The 24,744-nt window shown below is 37.7% G+C and overlaps 1 protein-coding gene across 1 annotated transcript; it reads left to right on the top strand.

The window, feature by feature from the left end:
- Positions 1–191: 191 nt before the first annotated feature.
- On the top strand, positions 192–18,087 carry LOC139728601 (actin-depolymerizing factor 2-like). Its single transcript, XM_071639540.1, has 6 exons — positions 192–308; positions 3,966–3,995; positions 7,621–7,716; positions 8,413–8,442; positions 11,908–12,128; positions 16,354–18,087. The coding sequence occupies exons 2-6, from the start codon at positions 3,993–3,995 to the stop codon at positions 16,508–16,510; spliced, it is 507 nt and encodes a 168-aa protein (XP_071495641.1). The 5' UTR covers positions 192–308; positions 3,966–3,992; the 3' UTR covers positions 16,511–18,087.
- The last annotated feature ends 6,657 nt before the right edge of the window (positions 18,088–24,744 follow it).

Raw genomic sequence — 24,744 nt, 5'->3', positions numbered from 1 at the left:
ACGAGAGTTGCGAGTACGGAGTACGCTCTGTAATGCTGATTATATATGCAATGTGGGCGTGTTTATTCATCCTTATTTGGAAAGCCTTCCCCTTACTATGACCCTAATGCCATATACGGATACCGCGGCCTAATTGGGCGTTTCCAGATCATGTGACTTGTGCAGTGGGACATTCCGCCTACACTGAGAGCGCACGCTCACCGCGCACGTTAAATACTTGCCCTCTTCAGCGGTGGAGATCTGTAAGTGTCAGCGACGCCCTATCGGAGATTTCGAATTTCTGGATTTTATTTGACTGTGAATCGAAGGTAAGATTGTACCATAGTATCAGCTCTGTCAGTTAAACTTGATTCCTTCGATTGAAGACTGAATGAAACTTGGCCGATGTCGAAAACTCATGATAATTATATTGAAACTACTTGTCTTCCTGGTTGGGAGTAAGCTAGAGTATAGCTGACATGTAAAACGGATAAATGTAGCTAAATCGCGGGCGCTGCCATGCCCGTCGTCTCATGTGCAAGGCCTGTGTGCGCGAGACAACCCCTATTGCGTTGTAAATATAGCACGAAATGGCGTGACGGAAGAATTGAGAAATACAATTATTGTAGGCACATGTCATTATAGGTACTGAGTATTTGGAGCTTTTTAGCTTGAACATGGATGGTTAGCCGTCTCCTAGCCCGACCTGACTCCATGCGGACCACTTGTGTACAGCGACAGGGCTGTTTATAGTTTAATAGCCGTCCCCGTAATTTTTGTGCTACGATCGAGGTCCGACGACGTGTAAGCCTTATTGCCCCCATTTGATTGTTTGGAACAAATTAACTGCAGAATACTCACCCGGCCCCGCGCGGAAGCGTACTACTACCGGTATAACTTGTCCGCAGGGGCGCACCAGCGATCCCAACCCGTACCGAGTCGGGGTCGCATTGCAACCCTTGCTTATGCCATGGTTTATGTACCACCTGTATGGCTTAGTATTTTGGTGACCAGAGACCGAAATATAGGGTTTTACACGGAAATTCGTAGCCATACTGTTAGGTAAAGTTTGTTACTTACAATCAGAGGCGCGGAAATCGATTTACAAATACAATATGATCTGTTTTAAGAGCCCAGTGAAAGATTTTATCTGAGGTTTTAATTTAGCGCAAACAGCATTGTTGTCCATCGGGTATGGATAAAATGTAACCGTCGGCACATATTATAATACACAATGTTTGCGTGTGGAAAAAAAAAAAAAACCAGGACGGCTAACTGAGAACTGATATTAATATTCATTCGCGCATGCGCAGATCATTTGGTAATCATGTAGAAATGCACACCTACCATTTCCTTCCTTAATTTGTCAATGAAAAGTTCTTGTGGCTATCAGAAATGTCAAGATGGACCATATCTGACAGTTTCATGAAATTTTGTAGCCAATTAAAGACGAAAAGTAGGGTAAGGGTACCAGTATTCGGTCAGCTACCGGTATTCGGTCACTTATCACCAGCCAGTAAGGTCAACTGTCACAACACACGCAAATCAAATCACATCAAGTCACATACAGTGTACTTGAACACTCATTCACAACAGGAAACTCCCTTGTTAGCCCCCTCCAAAAATCCATCCAAAATCCCAAATTTTACCGTCAAAAGTGCAGAATTGGCGCTACTGTCCAAAAGCGTGCACGGATTGAGCCCAGCTTTAAGAGTATGGGTCGCCGAAAAAGCGCTACAAATCGAGAAATATGCCGTTCTCTCACAGGATTTTTTTGCTTACTAAATCGCAAGCTTGGAGTGTGATGTTATCCTAAAAAATGCAAAAGAAAAACGTGCCGATACACCTGATACAGTGTCTTAATGTACAAGGGTTGAATGCAAGTGCCGATTCCCCAGTATTCGGTCACCAATGGGCGCCGCAACGTCACTGATGCAATTTTGCGCCAACAAGGTAGCGCACGGCGCATTTTTCAGCTGCCTTGAACACGCATATCGCGTGACCGTATTCTGGGGAGTTTTCAAGGTGATATATTTGGGGATTTTGTGAAATTCTGTGTGATATTAAACAAAATGAAAATTGAGATTAAAGAAATATTATATATTTCACATACATTGCTGTAGATATGATGTATACGTAGATCTATGTATTATTGTAGTTTGAAAAATATTGCAAAAAAGCTAAAGTGACCGAATACTGGGGGTGTTACCCTAAATTTAGTTAATTTTAACTCAAAAGTACGCTGATTGACGATTGTGTCGGCATACGCATAGCACGATGGATGACCGATTATCTAAAAGACGAAATAACAATTATAATTGATTGTTAATAGTCTGTGATACTAGCCACTTGTTCAGTGTTTAACCACAATGATTATGTCGGCTTGACAGTAAAAAGTGGATAAACAAATCCCCTTTGAATTCAACTTCCTTCGCATCTTCTTCTCTCTCCCCCTCCCCTTTCCCTCCTTAGCCCTTACCTTTTTCTTCCATTTCTTCTCTAACCTCCCTGTATTCCCTACAACACTATTCAAATTAACATAGTTATCATTATCAACTTAAACTGTCATGATAAAATCAATACTTGACACAATTTTTAAAGAACTAATGTCTAAATCCTGGTATAAATAAGCTCTATCTATTTGAAGAGTGATAATCATGATAGTGGCGAGGAAATTAATGAGAAAAAAAAATTCCTAAGATGCGTCGGGGAAAAAGTACATATTCCACAAGTCGTGTTCGATATTGTTAATATGCGACTAATTAGAGACTATCAGAATCGATCAATATCGTTCTGTGTGAAATTGATGCACTACGCAGAGACAGCTTGCGACCGACGTACTTTTCAAATCCGATTTTTCATTTTTCTTCCCTTTTCAGCTTTCTAATTCCATGAAATCTCTTGATACGGTTCAATTTAGCATCTCCAATACTAAGCAATAGCTGCACAGAATCGATGCGTCATCAATGCCTGCTCACAAATAAACACTCCCTAAGTCTGTGGGGTAGTTATGGAATCTTTCATTGCCATACAGATGTCAAGTTAAATTTGTTGGGGCAAGTGTTCTGCATCAATTTGAAAATGTGCTTGCCTGACCAGACAAATGGTGAAAAAAAAAAAGGTTATGTAGCACCATGCTGTTAGTAGTGGGCCATGTGACCAACATGAATATTGGTTAGTTTTGCAAGAGGGGAAATTACCATTTAGAAGCATTGAAAATTAGAGAAGCACTGTGAGAGCGCAAACCTCTGCCAAGCAGCTCATTTCCACCACTGATCTTGTTAGAGAACTCCAAATGAGAATAGTGATTTCCATCCATTGTATGCATACCGGTACTGAAAATCGCCCGATTTCCAAATACAGAAGCCTTTTGATTCGTTATCAATTTTCAGCTGTGCGGCGCCTTGGCGCGCCGGCCTAACAGAAACTAGAACACGCACTTCAGTGCGTGTAGGCAAACCTCAAATACGTGCAACTTGAACTCCGTAGTTCATTGACCCTACCTACAAAAATATCGAAAACCCTTCATAAAATCCATGGCAATTTGCAGATCACTACCCAAATTTAGTCATCTGTTCCTTGTGTCATTCTCAACCTTTCCTGTAAGTTTCATACAAATCCGTTCACAACTTTTTGAATTATTTTGTACACAGACAAACGTCAATGAAAACATTAACTCCCTCCCTTGTCGGAGGTAATAAGCAATTTGATACAGAAATTCTGAGTCTCAGTGAGGAGCTCTGTGATTGACTAGAATATTTTTACAGGTCTGTGGGGAATCTTGAGGCCATGGGACATCCTAGTTTTGGCACAAAAAAAAAAATGCATCCCACAAGACGGATTTAGTAATGTGCAATGTTAATTTTTTATGCAAAGTTGTCACGTCAGTGTGTGTAGTATTATATCATCTTTGATATTTCAAGAACTGTGTGGTTATTTGTAATTCTCAGAAAGTACATGTATATCTTGTCTTTGTTTTTCTGCAGGAGAGTGCAATCCATCTGTAGTCCAACATGGTGAGTGTGTTTCTGTGGGTTTTCTGTAGCTTTGACAAGCTAATAAACTACATATTAAAACTACAAATGAATAATTTCTACATAATGGCTCTACCTATATCCAAAAGCTCTTGTCGTCAAAGTAGATCAGAAAGATGCCTGAAAAAGCGGGGGGGAGGGGGGGGGGTGTACATTGTATCCCTTATGTATCTTATTTTTGATGTATTACTGTAATATTTTGCATATTATTAGAGCAACTCATGCTGTACAAGGTCACTCGTTGAGGGCACTATTCACCAAAACATAACAAAATACATAAGAAAATATTCTAAAATTATGTTTTTTCTTAATTATTTACCACCATTATATAGGTCTTTATTTTAGACTGGTCAATCATTTTCACACATTGTATTTGCTACAAGGAAAAGCAAGTCAAACTGCACAATTTATGGTAGAAATTTCCGAATAGTAGCACAAGTGCTGGTCGAAAAAGGATTAACCATTGAGAACAAAAGTCACTCCCCTCAAGAAATCAGAGTCGTATCGTGGGAGAGTATTTCAAACTGTACCCTCCTTTTCCACTTAATCCTGACAAATAGAACTGATATGGACTAATCTTCGAGTATAATCTTTATTTAGAATTGACAATATCAGATTAGCGCATGGGCATGCCCAGTTGAGTAATTTTCATTTTTATTTTTTACATTTTTTTTTTTGTGCACGATTTCTATTTGCACATTCACATGTCTTAACCATCATATATCACCTCTCCTTTATAAGTAGGGATGGCGAAAAGTAATTACTATCACAAAAACTCCATTCTTTTGAACCTCCTTGGTTGGTATGACCATGGACTAGATTGTTACATGTCTCAGGTTCGAGTCCGAGAGTTTGATTTGGTTGTTAGTAAGGGTAAGAATAGACAAATCCATATTACTCTAAATACATGTAGGCAGAGTTTTTATTTTTTTATGGCTGCCCTGATCCCATGAATGGTTGGTGCTAAGCTCATAAAAATTGCTCTTTAGTACAGTTGGGCCACAAGTTTAGATACACCTGGAAGGGAATCAACTTTTCTCAAATGTTCACAAGTTTTGTAATTCTTGTCAGCTTATATTTTGATGATAACAGACAAATTGTATCTCTGCTCAATGTAAATTAGCAGAGATGTATGAAAACATTTTAGGAAAATTGTTTCCTTCTGTGTAGCCTAGATGACAGGGGCTGGACCTTGTAGCCTGGATGACTGGGGCTTAACCTTGTTTTACTGTCCATCCGATGTTTTCTTGATGGTTTACTCCTTATCTCTCCATATACACCGTATGTCCAAAAAAAAAAAAAAAATACAATGGGACCCTCTGCAATGATAACTTTTAAAATAGTGAATCAATCCAAATACAATTTCAGGGTATAAAACTATAACTCTTTGCCCACATCTCACAGAAAACCCCATTCAATTTGCTTGAGTGGTCAGAGAAAAATGAATTTTGTAGAGAATGTCAGGAATCTCTTCCCTCCAAGTGCTGTCTATTGTGTTTACACATTGATATGCAGTTCCAAGGGCATCCAAGTGCTAAACTTGGAAGAATCAGACTCATGACATGCTTTTAATACAACAATTCACATTTCTATGTAACTGTTCAACCAAATTGAAAGGGGTTTTCTGCAAAATGGAGCAAAGATGTTATATTTTTAGACCCCGAAGTAGCATTTGGACAGTTCAGTCGTATTGGGTGTTATCAATGCGAAAATCCAATTGTAATTTTTTTTTTAGACATACTGTATAACAAGGATGCTGAATCCAAATTTGCATGATGCAAGTTATGCATCCTGAAGAGTTTTGAGATATTCAAAATGGCTACCAAAATGGCTGTTAAAGTCTGAAACTCATATATTTCCATACATTGTATAAATGGTGCCAAATTAGACACAAAAATGAAGTATGAATGTATTTTGAGGGTGCTGAGAATCTGAATCTAGATGATGGGACTTTTGCATTCTTGGGGATTCTAAGATATTCAAGATGGCTGTCAAAAATTGAAATTCCCTTATATTTCCTTTGCAACAATGAAAAATTTGATGGTCTTAACCTATTTTGGGGGGTATTCTATCCAAATCTTGATGAAGCAACTATTTTACCCACCGGTTGAGGTTTTTGAGATATCCAAATTGGCTGCCAAATATTTAAATTATGAAATAGGCATTTCCTTATAAAATGTAAATGAATTTGAAAAAGATTTATACTTTATCCTGTTTCGAGGGTGCTGAATCCAAATCTGGCTGATGCAAGTGTTGTATTAGTTAGGTTTTTGTGACATTCAAGACAGGGCCAAAGTGTATATGTAAAAAACCTTGTATACAGTGTATCTCAAAAGGCTCAAGGATTGAAAAGTTGCATCAACCAGATTCGGATTCATCACCCTCGAAATAGCGTAAAACCATAATTTCAATTAATTCACCAGTTGTAAGGAAATGCTTAAACTGGAATTTCTATTTTTGGCTGCCATCTTGGATTTATGGAAAAAAAAAAAACTCATTGATATAAAAGTTGCATCTACATGATTCAGATTTGGAACCCTCAAAATAGGGTAAACCCATCAATTTATTCTTAATTTTGTACAATTTATACGGAAATACGTAAATATTTAGATTTCCATTTTGGGCAGCCATTTTGGATATCTCAAAACCCTCAGGGATACAAAAGTTGTCATATGTCTAAATGAGGATTCAGAACCCTCAAAATAGGTTAAAACCATCAAATCTTGTTTCAACTTTTCATCATCTGAAAGGAAATACACTGGAATTTGTTGAAGAATATTTTGAAAAGATCCTCTTTAATATAAAAGTTGCATCACCAGATTTGATTCAGCACACTCAAAATATAAAACTATATTTTTGTGTGCAATATTTTTCACCATTTATCAATATCAGGAGATATAAAGGAATTTCAGATTTTGATGGCCATTTTGAACTTCATCTCATTATCCAGATTTTTATTCAGCACCCCTGAAATAGGGTAAAACTATCAAAACACTAAGGGTGGACAGTAAAACAAAGTTAGGCCCAAAATCTGACTTTGACACCCACACCAATGTGCCTGAAACTTTTGGACCCAACTGTACATGAAGCTGTATGTGTATGGATTCATACGAAGATGAAGAGCCTGTGTTTTGCGATGCCCCTTCATTTGCATTTTGATGATGTTCATTAATTTTGACCACTGGCCTTGATGTCAGTGAACTATTTATGATAGGATGAAGTGACTTGGTTAGACTGTGCAAATCTGCAAATCTGCAAATATGCACAATTGACTGCACTGATGTCAGATTGCTCCACTTGTTCAGGGTACATGTAGTCACCAGTTAAGATCTTTTTTTTATGAAGATAAATTATTGATTGGTATTATTGATTAAAAAAAATCACACTGTCCAGGTTGAACAGTGCAGACAAGTATTGGAACACAATCCTTCCATGTGAACTCATGTTCAATGAGGTCAATGACAACAGAATAAAAAATGGTTTCTGTATTCACAAGCTTGCACACATTTCTTTGCACACTAAAGTGATATCTTAAAGGAGCAGTACAATTTGTTTTGATTTTGGTTTACTTATTCTGAAGATCATGACATTTTGTCTTTCTCTGTAGGCTTTGTCCGGTGTCCAAGTTCCCAAGGAAATCAAAGATGTTGCAGACTTACAGAAGTCAAAAAAGACTCATCAGTATTTGGTATTTGAACTTAAGGTATGTATATGCACATTCAACAGTTACAGGGGAATTGGGATTCAGTTATGTAAAAACATGGTTGCGCACATACACAGTTGTAAGTAAGTGAAGTTTGAAGAAAATCATACAGTCCTTTCAAAAATTTATGTGTTTGGGATATTGCCTTCTTCACTGAACAAGAAGATCATTTGGTACAACAATTAGTGTTGAGTTCTCCTTTTTATTCAAATTCCAAACTGACTAGCCAAAACTGCAACTGCAAGTTGTTACAGTTCCTAAGGTTGTTGGAAACTTTGTTTGAAGAGCTCTTTGAATTGGAAGATTTTGTTATACACATATTGGGTATTTTCTCATATCAGACAGGAATTTCAAAAATTTGAACCGAACAATTTCAAATTTTCCAATTATTTTTCTGCTTGATATTGAATGGTCAGACAAACCTTGCAACAGAAAGATATTGATTTATTTTAAAGTGTCCTGAGTGGGTAAAAAAAAACAACAACACTGTTTAAGAACAGTTATTTGCATGCTTTCATTCTGCAGTGCATGTTAAGTTATTTACAATGTCAATTTCTCTGAGCTGGAAGGATGTAGGAACCTCCAGTAATTAAACAGCTCTCCATACTTCCATGGGGGAAAGGGGAAAATGCTATGAATTGTTGGAAAACAATCTGCAAGTTAATAATTTTATGGTGTTGTCATTATTTCTTTCAGGCAGTGAAAATTGACGGCAAAGAGACAAATGTAAGTATATGGCTTTATCTCAGCAAGATATTTACATACATATTGTACCCATTCAGTATTTCTAAGTGATGGCTATATAGGTTTTAATGGCTTTAGTGGGCTACTGATGTTTATGTTAAACCCGAACTAGGCCTGGAGGCTTTCTGAGATGGCTTTTTATACCCCCGCCAAACGAAGTTTGAAGGGGGTATATAGGAATCAGCGGACGGTCGGGCGGTCGGTCGGGTGGTCGGGCGGTCGGTCGGGCGGTCGGTCCGTTGCAAATCTTGCGTCGCGAACTACTTCCTCAGTTTTCAACCGATTCCCATAAAACGTGGCACAGATGTGTGCCTTGGGTTGTAGATGTGCAAGACGTATTTTTTGACAGTACCCAAAAGTACGTTGCCATGGTAACGGCATATTATGGGCAAAAATGGGTACAAATCTTGCGTCGCGAACTCCTCCCACAGTTTTTGATCAATTTTTATGAAATTAGGTACAGATGTTCATCTGAATATGTTAATGTGCAAGACACATATTTCCGCAGTGGCAAAAAGTGCGTTGCCATGGTAACGGCATGTTATTGGTAAAATATAGGGCAAAATGCTTCATGGCAAAACTGCTTCATCAGTGTTTTTCCAATTCTCATGGAATTCATATTGAATGTTTGTCTTAGGATATAGGTCAGCATGACACATTTCTTGACAGTGACAAAAAGTATGTTCCCATGGTAACAGCTCACATATTATGAGCCAAAATGATGGAAAATTTTTGCCATGGTAACGGCATATAAATGGCAGAAGATCAAGGAAAGATCTTGCAGATTGAACTACTTCCTCTGTATTCGACTGAAGCTCATGAAATGTGGCACACACATTGGTCTTGGTGGGAAGATGTGCAAGACATATTTTTTGGACGTGTCGCAAGCTGCGTTGCCATGGTAACGGCATATTAATGGCGGAAGATCAAGGAAAGATCTTGTGGATTGAACTACTTCCTCAGTTTTTGACAAAAGCTTATGAAATGTGGCACACACAATAGTCTTGGTGGGAAGATGTGCTAGACATATTTTTCGGACGTGTCGGAAGCTGCGTTGCCATGGTAACGGCATTTAAATGGCAGAAGATCAAGGAAAGATCATTCCTTGGGTAAGACTGTCGTCACGGGGCGGGGGTATTAATCACCTTCAGTGATATTTCTAGTTTCTTTTGAGTCTCCCGCATCTTTTGACACCAAATTTGTGATGTCCAAACGCACAGTTCCGAAGTTACACATAAATTTTTATACATGCATATTAGACCAAATATTGCTCAAAAATGTGAATTCATGTGCAATTTGCATGCAAATTGTGCTTTCAGTCAATTTCCTAAAAGCATGATTATTATTTGCTTTTATTGATTAAAATCAATTAATGATATATTTACATGCTCAGAACAGTGTTGCCAAAAATATTTTATTGAAAAAACAAACACAAAAAGTCAAAAACAGAGAAATACATAGATTTTTTTAAAAACAATGAAGTACTTAAAGGGATAGTACAGTTTTGGTGGAGATGAGAATTGGGTTTTTAACTTTTTGCGAGATACCAAGAAAACACTTATGATGTAGTACAGAACATACCATTTTAAGAGGAATTCAAAGTTTATTTGACGAAGATCGGGTTTGGAATGACTGAAACATCAAAAAACAAAGTAAAACAAAGTGATCGTAATAAAGTGTGGGTCCCACACTTTATTAGAATCGCTCTTTTTTGATATCTCAGCCATTTCAAAACCAATTTTCATGAAATAAACGTTGAATTCCTCATAGAATTATATGCTCTTTCACATTTTATAAGAGGTTTCTCATTATCTCACCAAAAAATGTTAGAAACCTGAAATTAGGTCTCAACCATAACTGTACAATCCCTTTAAGCATTTTTTCTTGACAGAATTTTTTCACTTACATTTGCTAAGGATACTAGAAAGCATTTATACCAAAAATAGGCCTTTACGGAGCTTTTTAGTGATTTACAGCAATTAGTCTCATTTCAGACATACATCATGCGTAAATTAGCATAATTTTTTTTTGTGGAAAAATCGACTTTATGGTTTTGCAGATAACGTTGCAGGCAATGTGTGTGCCGATTTTTGTCGCGATCTGCTCATTCCTTGTATGTATGTAATGAAATCAAAAGCATTTTTAGCTCACCTGAGCCAAAGGCTCAAGCTTAGCAGGTAGCATCCCTATTGGGATAGTATCTTAATTTGCTCAAATGGGCACTACCCTCCCCTGTGGGTCCCCAGGGGGCCCAAACCCCCCAAATAAGGGAATCTTTGCAAATCTCCTTCTCTAGAACCAGAAGTGATAGAGCCAAGTTAAAACTGCGAGTTTGTACATTGATGACTTATTCTGTTTCAAGTCTTAACCCTAACTAGGCCGGGCTATTTAGGTAGTTGATAGAGCTGGGGGTGGGGGGGGGGGGGGGGGGGCCTCCCAGGCCCCCCTCCAGATCTCGGCCGTCGACTGCGCGATCGCAACGAAAATTGGCACACGCATTGCCTATGATGTAATCTAAAATATCTTGAAGTTAATTTTTCAAAAAATTATAATTTATGCTAAATTATGCAAATTTATGCATAATGATGAATGAAATCAGACTATTTGGTATAAATCACAAAGTAAAGCTCAAAACAGGCACATTTTTTGTGTAAATATTCTTTTTAGTGTCCTTAGCAAATGTAATTAAAAAAAATTGTGATATCAGAAAAAATTCTTAAGTATTTTATTGTTTTTTTGAATTTCTTATGTATTTCCTTGTTTTTTCGACTTCATGTTTTTCATTGTTTTTGCGAAGAAATTTGTCCGCGACATCGCTCCGTACATGAAAATATGTTATTCATTGATTTTAATTGATAAAACACCAAAATAATCATGCTTTTATGAAATTTGCCTGTAAGCACAGTTTGCATTGAAATTGTACACGAATTCACGTTTTTGAGCAATTTTTGGTCTGACATGCATGTACATATATATGCGTAACTTCGGAACCGCGTGCCCGGGCGTCACAAATTTGGTGTCAAAAGATGCGCGAGACTCGAAAGAAAAAAGTCATGAAACGTCGTGGCGATAGCTTTCTGCGATTGCGATACATCGCGAGGAACGTCGAGGGGGGGGGGGGCCTCGGAGGCCCCCCCCCAGCCTAGTTAGGGTTAAAAATGAATTGTCATTAAAAAAAAAACACTTTTTTTTTTCTTTCCTTTTTTCCCCAGTGATGTTCTGTCTTTCAACCCTGAAAAACTGTTGTTAATGTGTCAGGTAATATTGGAATTTAGTAAGAAATCTACCATGTGGTAAGACAGTTCTCAAATATCATATGGCATGAACAGCAACCAAAATCCAGGGAGAGGATTGTTGTGAAAAACAGTTTAGTACTGCTTTCAGTGCAGGCAGCCAAAGGATTCTCACAGCTGTTGCTCTAAATATATAGCATATTAATCATTTCAGACCTGGACCCTAAAGAGCTCTAGCGATCGGATTCCATTACCGCAACAAAAGGAGGGGGAAGAAAAGAAAAGATATGTCGAGCTTGACGAGTTCAAAGCCCACTATAGCGCTTTTGTGACTAAGGAGCTGACAGATGACACGATTGTCTTCGCAATGTACGACTTTGACAATCTTCAGCAGGAGGGAGGGAAATCAGCTCTAAATCGTGTCGCATTTCAGTGGTGAGTAGATTTGAAATTAATGTGAATTTGACTTGTCACAGGAAATACAGCCTCAGAAATGTTGATGAGTAGACACTACATAACATTTCAAAGCTTTTTATGCTTCCTCCGGAAGGGTGCTGGAGGCATTATGTTTTGGGGTTGTCTGTACGTCCTTCCCAAATTGTTTACGCAATAACTTGAGTAATATTGAGTTGAATCTTAACAAACTTGGTCCAAGTATAAAGTGTGATGGAGCAATTACTTAATTAGATTTTGGGTAAAATTGGCCAGAGGTCAAAGGTCAAGGTCATATCGTGAAATTGTATCCATTTACTCAAGACTGGATGAAGCAAATTTCACCAAACTTTGTTCAAGGATGACGTATGATGGGGCAATTGCTTGATTAGTTTTTTTAGCAAAATTGGTCAGAGGTCAAATCCTAAAATTTATCCATTTACATGATAACTCAAGACTAGATAAAGCAAATTTCACCAAACTTGGTCCAAAGATGAGGTATGATGGGGCAATTTTGAGTGAAATCGGCAAGAGATTAAAGATCCAAGAGGTCAAGATCAAATGCTCAGAATTTCACCATTTCCCCCATATCTATGCAGTGCCTGAAGGAATTTTCTTGAAACTTAGTGTGTACATTTACTACCAAATAAAGGTTCTCCAGAGAGGTCATGAGGGTAACAGGTCGAAGATCAGATGAAAATGTTAAAATTTCCCTTTTTTCTCCATATCTCGCAAATGGTTCAAGGTATCTTCATGGAACTTGGTACATATGCATTTACTGACTGGCAGGGGTTATCTAGGTAATTTATGAGTCAAAGGTCAAGGTCAACTCCTCAAAATTTCATTATTTCCCTCATTTATGCAGTGCTTGCAGGATTTTTCTTGAAACTTAAAATATGCTTAAAATATGATACATGTATTACCTAATGGAGAATCTCTGGAAAATTTCCTGCCAAAAGGTCTAAGCTCAAGTGAGAGTGCTATATTTCACTTTTTCCTCCATATCTTGAAAGTGACTCGAGGTATCATGAAACATAGTACATATATATGCATGTTCTACCTGACAGTGATTCTTTTGGGAATTTTAGGGTCATATGGTCAAAGGTCAAAGGCCAGGCTAAAATGCAAAAAGTTTCCATTTGATACTGAAATTACATTTTCTCTTCATACCTTGAAAATTACTCAATGCATTTAAACTTATAAAAGGGTCAGAAGTCAAGTAAAAATCATCAAATCCCCATACATACATGTACCTGCACTCAGACAAATACAGCAAACCTGGTTCAAGGAAAGTGAACATTCAACACATTTGTGACAAACCTGTCATTTTGCTAGTTATGTGAAACTGTCATCACACATTGTCATGACATTGTAATATAAACCTTTTAGGAGAACCATGCATTATGGCGGAGGCATACCAGTCGCCAAAGCGACATTTCTAGTTTCATGTGTTATCTGAAAGAAAAATGATATGGGCAGCTCTATTTGGAAGAACACAGGCACAGAGCTTTCTTTATTGGAGGGAAATTTTCTTACTGTTAGAGTGAAGATTGTTGCACTCAGCCAGGTAGGATGAATTTCCTATGTTGTGAATTTCTTGAAATCAAGTCATGAATTTGGAAGGGTACATATTATTAGATGCAAAAATATTGGTATGCTCTTATTTTTGTGCTTGTTTCTGGTCACCACAAAATGTGTGAAAATCTCTACTTTTACAGTACTAGTATTACAGATATTTTAAGTGAGCATATCTATGGCACAACTCACTCAGTGTACCAAGCTGATTGTGGAAACATGCAAGATTTTGTTAGTACAGGAGGATTTGTCATTTTTTCCCTTACTTGCATTGTTACCAGAGCAGAGCATAAGGCTCAAGTGAGCTGTTACAATCACTCTTCGTCCATCATGTGTAAACTTTATACATTTTCATCTTGAAAACCCCATGACAGATTTTCGCCAAGCTTGGCAGGTAGCATCTCTAGGGCCCGAATTCATGAAGGTGGTACAAATGAAACCATGGTTTTAAACCATGGACAAAAACCATGGAGCGCCAAGTCTCGCATGGAATACAGTATTTCGTTACGAATTCAGTCATTTGGTCGGTGAAATTATTATTTTGTAACAAAATGACAACACTTTGTAACAAAATGAACATTTCGTCCACGACATAATTTCTTAAACGAAACGGTCATTTTATCGACGAAATGACCAATTTCGTAGCAAAATGTTCTGTGCGACACTTGGCGCTCCATGTTTTTTTTCCAGGGTTTAAACCATGGTTTCATTTGTACCACCTTCCGTGAATTCGGGCCTAGGGGGTTAGGATCTCAATTTATACACCCCCGCATACATGAAGGGGATATATTTTCTACATTTTCTAAATTTTCTCAATACAGTGACTTTGGCAGGTATTTTTACCAGTATGATGGAATATGCAAATAAGACACCATGCCCACATAGGTGTTCTCAAAGCTGTCCCCCCCCCCCAAGTTTGTAATGTTCTCGGATATTAAAGAGTCTGCAAGAATGTGTGGAAGGTGAACTTGAGATATTCGGGTGAGCACGATACCCCCAGATCTTCTGCTGCTTGTCAGACTTTAACTGGAAATTCATTGAGATTCTGAACTAAGCAAATAATACCTCCATCGAAAGCTGAGAGCATACTGAACATGAATACCCCACATTTGCAGGCCGTTTGCAGCTTAAATACAGTTAACCTTGCAGAAGTCGACACCGCGTAATTCAACAACTTGCCTAAATAGACTCGGCAAAAAAGTCTAGATTTTTCCTTTTTATTTCTTGAAAATTTCCTCGTCTTAGCCGACATGAGTAAGTCAACAAGTCATGTATGTAAAGATGATTTGTCAGTGCAAACCATTTTGGGATTTCATTTTGGATTAAATGAACCTTTGGAATAGCAAACTTATTTCATTTTTGGATGATCATACCTTCGAAATAACATACCTTTTTTTTCATTTTCGGATCAGAACCTTGTATCATTTCTTAAGGACACACTGCAATACTGTTATGTGCGTTGTCTTTGATCTCTGCGATTCAGTCACAGTGAAACTCTCTGGAGTCTTAAGTACACATGGGAAAGAGCCGAGCTATGCCGAGGTTCACAGTCTGACATTCTGGACTCTTTCTATGTTCCCACTCTTTCAAAAATCTCTCTCTCTTGCTTTTGTTGCATTGCCACCATAAATCAGCACCTAAAATGCGTGAACTTGAAATCCAAGCCATTGCAGTGTGCACGTTCTAGCGACCAGAGAAGTGAGACTAGGACCATGATCCATCATCTCCCTTTTCAAATCACCATTAAAGGAGATAAACATTTTTATGAAAAATCGCACTTGAAACATCTTTTTTTTCTTCCTGCTGTTTACACAAACAAAATATTTTGAGATGGCTTTACAAGAAGCCGTTGATGTGTTTGATGATGAAATGTATACCAGTGAGTGTCCAAGACTTGTCACTGATGCGCATAATTGTATACAAGTCAATGAAATGTTGACTTATGCGCAAGTACACTTTTGTGTAAGTCAACATGTTTTGCTCAATCCCAAATATTTCGACTTAGGTGAGGTTGCCTGTAGATCATTGTAAACCTGAACCCTCATTCGCAGCATCCATACAACGGAATTTTGCCCTATGATTTGATGACGTCACAAGTGGACCTCATATTTTCACAGTGGCCATATGAATGGTGGGGGTGTTTCACTAAGCTCTAAAACAGGTCATTCCTAAGTTGAATTGTATTGAGCTTAGGATTGATAGATGAGTGTAAAGGGTACAAATTTGCTTACATAATATTTTTACAATTACACAGTTGAGCCAAATGTTTACATACACCTGGAAGGAAAACAGTTTCCTCAAATTTTCTCAACTTTTTTTTGCTCCTGTAGACTTACATTTTCATAGGGACAGACAAGTTAAATATATCTCCATAATGTACATGATTTGTGATCTGTCTAAATCACTCAGAGGCATATAATGCATATGGTTCATAACAGTAAATATCTGCAAATAATTGAGGGTCGACCAACTGTACTAGGCTTTGTGTTACTGCCTGTATTTTTACATGCAAATACATTTATTTATACTTCCAACAAGAACACTATCTCACCTGTCAGCAAGGCTTCACACATAGCAAACATTTGTCTATCTTTGTTGCAGCTTGTGGGCATCACTTAAAAGAATAATCTTTTTTATGCTTTGTTATTTGCAGGTGCCCAGATAACTTACATGCAAAGAAAAAGATGTGTTTTGCATCCAGCGTGGAGGACCTGAAGAAAGAAGTGGCAGACAATACGCCTGTGATATGTGCAAATGAAAAGGAAGAAGTTACTTTTGAAAATGTGATGAAACAACTAAGCAGGAAGTAATTTCATCAGGTGGCAAACATGGGGATGTATTTTGTGTTGCATTGAAAGAACACAGAAAATACAATCTCGAAGAGAAATATCTGCAATCGTGCTGTCCTGCTAGTTGTAGTTTTTCGACCCAAATCTGGTTTCTGGTTTCAAGCCTCACAAATGTGAGCTGTTTACTCTACTGAGTGCAGATGACTGTTTTCAACATATCGCTCTGCTTTACAACATTATGTTCCACCCGCATAAAATCAAGATAAAAAGTAACAAAGCGCCAAACATGATTGTAAATCAGAAAGTGTAAGAAAAGAAGACACTTTTCTCCTCAAATTTGGAATGATGGAGCAATTAAGTAAAAACTATGCATGTCCTACATTGGATGAAGTACATATTTATTATGACTATATCATCCATTACATCAATACCAAAAAAGAAGAAAAAAAAAAAGGGAAAGAAAGAGTCTGTGACGTTCTCACAGACTGCTCCCATTCAAAATTATCCAGGAGTGTGAAATTGATACATTTATGCATAGTGACAATATGTCTCTAAATCAGATGGAAATATAATATATTGGAAGTGAACTGGAAAAAAAATTCAACTACAATGTGAGACATACAAGGGAAATTTGTTGAAAGCCAATACATAGCAGATTTCCATTGTTGTACCTGGATCTCCTGTAGCATTTCACATGATGTATTGTACATAAATATGTACATGTGGTATTACATCTGTTATTGCAAAAGTAACATTGTATTTGTTGCTCACCACTGAGGTCATAAAGAATCAATAATCACGAGATAAAACTGGAGTCTACCATTCATGTTCATTCCCCATGTCAAGACTCCCTGCTTCAAGCAAGTGGGCTGACTTAAGTCCACTTGCCTACTGCTGATGCATTTACTGGCAAACTTACACAATTGGAGAAAACATTGTGAATGTGTGGTGTCTTGTTACAACCAAGCTTGTCACACCGAGTTTACCCCTGGATCAACATTATCTTGACTTAACGACTTTGGTATTGATTGAATATGGATTATCATTTGCATGTGAAAGTTATCGATATCATTATGTGTAAGGAAAAGGGAACTGTCTTCTAGTAGGCCAGGGGAGAATATGGATCTAGCAGTACTTCTAATCTTTGTGAATCTCAAAATATTTTGTTGTAATAGGAGATACTCCCCGTGTGTAGAGGCAAATTCCAAGAAGCGTTACTCATGACATCTCTCATTTTTCATACGTTTGGCAATTAAACAACCCATTATTTAACCAAAGATGTCAAGATTACTTTCTTCCAGAGCTGCTGTTACCATTGTGGATCTTGTCAAGGATGTATTTGAGAAGGACAAATTTGTAAATGCCACATTGAGATTAATATTTTCAGAACCCATTTCTGTAAGTTATATACATATGTATTTTTCAAAGATCCTTTTTAGATTCCTCAAACAATAATTATAAAGTGTATTCTTATTTGCAGCATGACTTATGTAACTGTTTTCTCGAATATGAATAAGCAAGATTGGCAAATTCACTTGACGAAGTCAAAGGGAAACTCATAACATCCAATGGTGTGTGATCTGGTGGGGGGGGGGGGGGGGAGGGGGGCAACAAAAACCTGTAGTGTATGTCATTCTCTTTGTATCAAGTACAATGTATGTTCAGAAAAGGGGCTATAATGTGACAATGTGTACATGTATACTGTGAACTGATTTTGTTGTCCCAGCAGATTCGGCAAATGTGGTAAATATTGTGATTGTTCTGTTGACATGTGAAGGGGAAAAAACACACAGCATAATCAGTATGTAATAGCTTGGCAATTCCATCATGAAATGTAAGGAAAACTGTTAAAAATACAAATTTATTGATAAACTTGCATTTTTTGAGTAGACCATGTTGTAAAAGAGAACATACATAGTAATAATACTGGAATTGTTGCTCCCCTATGTTTGGTGGCGAAGTGAGTGATGCATGCAGTAATGTTGGATTGTGTGAATAAACCATCTTATGACCAGTTGTGTCATACAGTCTCCTTCAACTGAAAATTACAAATGTTCCTTTGCATAGCATCAAAAGAAAGCTGCAGATATTAAGGCTGCGTGTTTGTAGTTAATTTTAGGCCTCATGAAGCATTTACATTTCAGATGGTGACCAACTCAATGGTGTTTGGTCTCCTTGGTATGATGCTGGTGGTGTGGAATTCCCCCACCAATCTGCACAGTCATGTTGATTAATTGAGATGTAAAATTCTTATTCATGAGATGACTGTTTCCTCGAGATGTTCGGATGGGGTGAAGAAAATACTTCTTTTTATATGACGGCTCTGCTTTTGTGATTGCGAAGGAGGATTTGCATATTGGGTTGCAGCATAAGAATAGCTTTCTCTATGATCTGTTCATCCATTCATGCATGAGAAAATTTATGGTGTAGTGGCTGACTGAGTTTTAACAAAAACATTAGTCCAGTCAGATTTTTCTTTTTCCCCTCCACTGAAAGCTGTTGATAGGGGATCTTTGTATATTTGATATTCTTTTTTTTTTTTTCGTTTTTTGAAAACTGATATGTGCTCAATCATATTTTACCATAAAGATTTGGTAGAGATACATGTATATATTTTCATTGGCATCAGATTTCATGGGTAAGGCTTCAGAATTTACATGCAAAACCTAAGTTAGTTTTTGTCTTTATGTTATGTACACTGTTTTGAGCATGGCTTTTGCGATTTTGTAGCTTCTGTAACTGAGACAAAAAGTTAATTTGATTATAAAGAATAGTTATTGTGTTGAAGATCTGTAGCTTCAATCAAACAATGCAATTGCAAATGTTTTTAGCCTGGTAACAAACCTGTTGAAAAATAAAACCTCAAGCAAAAGAGCATTTCTTGGGTATATTTTGTTCCATGGAGGGGAAAATGTTTCATGCTTTGCTTAAGGATTGGACATAATTAATTTATCAGTTAGTGCTTTGATTAGCATTGGTTTGTATTGCAGCATTTTTGAAGTTTTGCAGGTGGTTTGTTCTCATACTAATGAAAAATCAACATTGGTTATTTCCATGTGATATATATATGCATTAACAGGAATTTCTCTAAAAAGACAGCATAAAAGATTACATATGTAACTCCATTCCATCTAGCTGTGTTGGCTCTGTGTTGCTTTGTACTGGTGGTTTTCTGCTTTCTTTTTTTTTTTCTTTTTCTTTTTTTGCTTATTTTTTATTTTGACTCCAGGATCCATGTTTTTGGGAAATGAGAATGGAATAGGTGGTGGGGGATGATAAGTGCTTCCTGGTATAAAGAAAAGTTCAAGACTGTATAAATTTGTTGTGTAAAATGTTTTTTACTTGCATACTGAGTGCATGTGTGTAAAAGTGAGGTATGAAGTTTTGTGTCCTGATCTGTGGGATTGCTTGAGGAGTTCTGCAATACTGGTAATGCAAACATTTTCGCAGTACATTGATTTTCACGTATTTCGCGTTAACTTCTGGCTTGCGTGAATTAAAAAACCTGTGAAAATAGCGTATCTTCACAATTTTCTGTGCACATTTGGAATTGGTTGACAATTGGGGCAGTACAAATTGAAGAACCTGCGAATGTGTTTTTGAGCCACTCGGGGCGAAATATTAATCACACAAAAATATCAACGTTTACAGTATCAGACATTTCATTTCTTTTCTCGCATCACGCCAGGGCAAACGAACCCAAGTGACATTAATCCATGCCAAATGTAAAGTTTTGACAAACGTACTTCAGGAGTCTACTTTATAGTGCTGTCCAAGTTAATATAATTATGCCGAGGTCAAAAGGTTTTGAGTATCATGTTCACGCCTACATGCAAGACTTGGCCATTTTTCTCCTTTTTTTTGTGTGTGCAAACTTTCAATGCAGTGACCAGTTCCAACTTGGATGATGGGTGCGTTGTGAGAACCTAATTGTGGTGCTTGTGGTGGGTTCCTTGGAGTGTGTACGTCCTTTTGTCCATCCCTGTCTCTGTCCAGGAGTCTGTTAACTTTCAGCATTTACATATGTATCAGCATACATCTGTCGTGTATTGTGTTTACAACTCTGTAGTGCAGTTGCTAACTAGAAAAGCACTCAAGAGAGCACTGACCTTCACTAAGCAGCTCATTTCCATCCATACAAGCATACTGAAAGTCGCCCATTTTCCCAATGTTCCTGCTGTGTGGTGCCTCAGCCTCAAGCAGCAGAGCATGCATAATCCCCTGGAAATATCCAAAAGATAGTTTGATGAGCAGACGAATGATCCTTGATGCAGAGATGAATGTTCCTCCATACACAGATGTATGTGTATGATACACTCAGACATAAATCAATGGACACAGGTTAATATAATCTATAGTATTAATCCACAGCAATAGGTGGTGAATCCCGATGACCGCGTCTAGTCGATGTGTGAGTGATAATCCAGCAAGTAGTATACAGCAAATCACCAAGTCGCTGCTTTGATGTACATTAGCAATGTTCACATGTACGTAAAAAATGGAGTCGGCCACCAACATAGGCCAAAACAACTCTCCACAGGCAATATGTCTCCCAGGCCTTTTCTCCACAAAATACCCGTATATTTGTACAAATAGCAGGTCAGGAGGTAACACAGGACTGACAAACAAGTTGCTTGAGAGTCAGAAGTGACGTAATTCTCAGATCAAAGGTGTCGGGTACTCCGCGGACCGCCTACTTCATATAATTTCTGTGGCTTCTATAAGTCCCTTCAACCTTTCTTGAATGTTCTGTAATTACCTCCAACCTAGGGCTACATAACCCATGAGTTTCAGCTACTTTCACACCCCAATGCACTGTCTATTTATTTGCAGGACATAATTGTTACAAACGGACCACCTGTGTATCATACACAACACATACTAAGGGATGACTATAAACACAACTACATGTAGACATCTGGGTAAAGGGAATTGTGCTTGAACATAAAGCATGTTCTACTGCATTTCATCAGTAGCCAAACATATTATGGAGGCACTTCCTAGAACATTCTGGATCTGGTGAGCTCTTTGTTTTCACATGCATGGACTATACATGTAGCTACCATGTATACCAATTGAAAACTTTCCACTAATCTGGTCAATCCGTAGACGTGCACACATACAAAACGTATACATGTATGTATATACATTCATGACAATATGCAAACCTCAAATTCGCGCATCTTGAATCCTCAAAGCTTGCTTTATAGGAGGTCGATCATTTTCCCCCAGTCCTTGTAAATTGTGAACGAGTAAGGATGATTGGTGTAATGACTGTTTTACCTGGAAACCCTTGATACTACACGTACCGTACCGGTAACAAATCTCAGGACATGTTGTTCCTATGATGTTTGCTGCACAGAGACAAAAGTGTCAATGAACACGAGGTTACATTTCATCCCTTGGCCTTGTGTTTATGTTGATCATCATGCCTGTGACCCATCACTGTTGTGGTATAAGCATTCCAAGTACAAATGTATCCACCTGTTTTATGTGTGTGTTTGTGTGTAAGAGTTGTGGAGAATAATTGTACATGTATGCCATGAATCTGGATCAAGATATACATTAACGGAATCAAAATGCAGATACATATTGGCAAATATGGAACTGCATTAAGGAAACACACTCACACACACACACACACGATTGTACAAGTATTAATTATACCCCCGAAGCCCTTTTCTTCACCTAATGCAGTCTCACTGACAGAGCAGAAAGTACAGTGGTCTTCGCACAATTGGTTCCAATGCATGTTACAGTTACCGCATAATGAGATAGACATTTTGGTTACACGCGGGTAGAAACTTTCCAGATACTGTAAAAGTGGAAATTTTCACGAATTTCGCGCAACCAGAAACTAGCGCGAAAATAAAAGCACGCGAATATTTTTGCTTGCCATATGTTCCTGTGCGTGATGTCTTGATTCCGCGGATTTAAAAACACGCGAAACTCTTCTTACCCGGCCAAGCGCGAAAAATTAGTCGCGTGAAAATATCCACTTTTACAGTAAGCTTAATCTTAACTCATTGTTTCCTGCAGAATGTCTTTAAAATGTGTGTGAATATACAAGATAAATTCTGAAGAAATTGTGAGGTGCTGAAAAAAGATAAAAGGCTATGGTTCATGATAAATGTGCCTTGAGCGATCCATTTGCCGCATCACTAGAAGTATACACAAAGACCTTTGCACCAGCACCACAGACACACTGAATGAACTATATACACACAGTGACACACTAATCGTTACAGGTGTCTTGCCAGCTTTGGGTAGTTCTCGATAAAACAAAGAATATTGAGTAAGCTTTGTTTGAATTGTTCATGACAAAGTGAACTTGTAATCGGACAACAGAAGTTATGGCTGCATGAAAGATATACAATGTCATGTTGATACGACTTGTGCAATGTACATCATATACTTCCATGAATGGCTAGTCTGCACTCATGCAAGTAGTGCCTAGACATATAACCGATTATCGGTATCCTTTGCAGTTGGTCATCAAGAAGAGACAGTAAAACATCATAATTCCTTAAGGTTTGTATGTCATTTTCCTTGAAACCATTACAAGAGAAATTGGGGTTTCTGCGAAGGCTATTATGAAACTCTGAATGAGCTGTAGCTGCAGTGACATACTGCGCATACTGTAATGTGGTGCAGATAGGTGCATACAATTAGTGTGTTGTCGCTGTGACGAGAATGAAACGTGCTCTCCAGCTAATCAGGTACTCCGCTGAATCAGGTAAGAAATGCCCTGCCAGACAGTGCCTGATTAAGCAGAGAGTGCTGTACCAGATCTTACACAGCATTGAAATGGAAATTGACAGGGAAAAGCACTAAGAAAATGAAGGGCAGAAGAACATGCTTTTCTTTCAATTTAATTACCTCCTTTTTGTTTAATCATATTGTGAAGCTTTATCACAGAATATACAGCACAGGATAAAATCACATTGGAAAGAAGTAAAATTAAATCCTAAAAAAAAAAAAGTCAGGATAATATACTGTATACGCCATATATCTAGGGAGTCTAATTTTCCACGAATCAGGACTTCCTCACGATTTCGCGAGTGGTTGAATTTGCGATCGTGGAGTACAGCGCTGAATGAAGAAATGTATGCCTGCATGTCACATTCATCTTGGGATTGGAGTCAATATTTTTCGTGTGTCTTTAAATTTGCAAATAGCACCTGACTCACAAAATATGCAAAAATAAAAAAATTGTGAAATATTCTGCGTATACAGTATCGGTAATCATCGCCCACAACAGATCATCTTTGACTCACAATTATCCATCAATACTTCTTGCAACTTCAGCTGCGTCTTTTTATAAGATAGGTGCATACGAAGCCATGCACCCCCAAAGTTAAAGGAGACGGCATGAATTTCAGACTTGCATTTGAATAAGTTCTACCAATTGGTTATACTGGTTACAGCGTTAGTGATTGGGCCGAGGAATAAGAATGTTTTGAAAGTTATGAACAAATCATAATGAACAAGGATGATCACATAGTAGCCTCACCATAGGCATACATGAGTTGGGGCTCACGAAAGCAGAACAAAAGAAAAAAAGCATGCATAAATTCCACACAGGTGAACTTGTTAAGCAAGCTGTATTGTAATGGTATTACTTTGCTACATTTTTGAAATAAGTGAGCCTCTATGTCATCATCCTTGTTCAGTGTAATTTGTTGAGTTTATTTTTTTTTCTTCAAAATATAGGTATCTCTGATCAAGGACCACAATAAATTCCATAAATCTATACATGGAGCTGTCAATTTATGTACTGCATGATATGAAATTATGAAAATTGTCTGGAATTCCCCTTGAAATCCTTGCTAGCTCATACCAGCAAAGAAAACAATATTTTCCCTTTGTTGTTTTTATTTTTCTTTTGCCAAGAACAGATCGTGGGTCATATAAGTACAGAAACAACCTAAAAGAGCCTACTAGTATAGCATTATCACATCTACGAAAACTAACCGACTTTTTCTGAACAACACACACATGGAAGTTTTCTACAAGTTGTTCCACAAGTCTACTGACAAAGGAGGCTGTTCTCCTTTGTCCACATAACATTGCACATTACACAACATTTGTGATAATAGGGCTATGAAATTAACACTGATTCTCTGGACTATTCAATGATGGGTTGCTTTCCACCTCTGGTTCACCGACACATTCCTACACATGGTATATTTTATTCTCAAGTGATCTTATAAATTCAGTGCCCGATTCATATAAAGTTATTGTTTCCTTGGTGC

Source organism: Diadema antillarum, unplaced genomic scaffold (genome assembly GCF_040938485.1).
Source record: "Diadema antillarum isolate AM-2024a unplaced genomic scaffold, OU_Dant_1.0 seq00000187_RagTag, whole genome shotgun sequence".
Taxonomy (NCBI): Eukaryota; Metazoa; Echinodermata; class Echinoidea; order Diadematoida; family Diadematidae; genus Diadema; species Diadema antillarum.
This window is presented reverse-complemented; position numbering and strand designations above follow the sequence as displayed.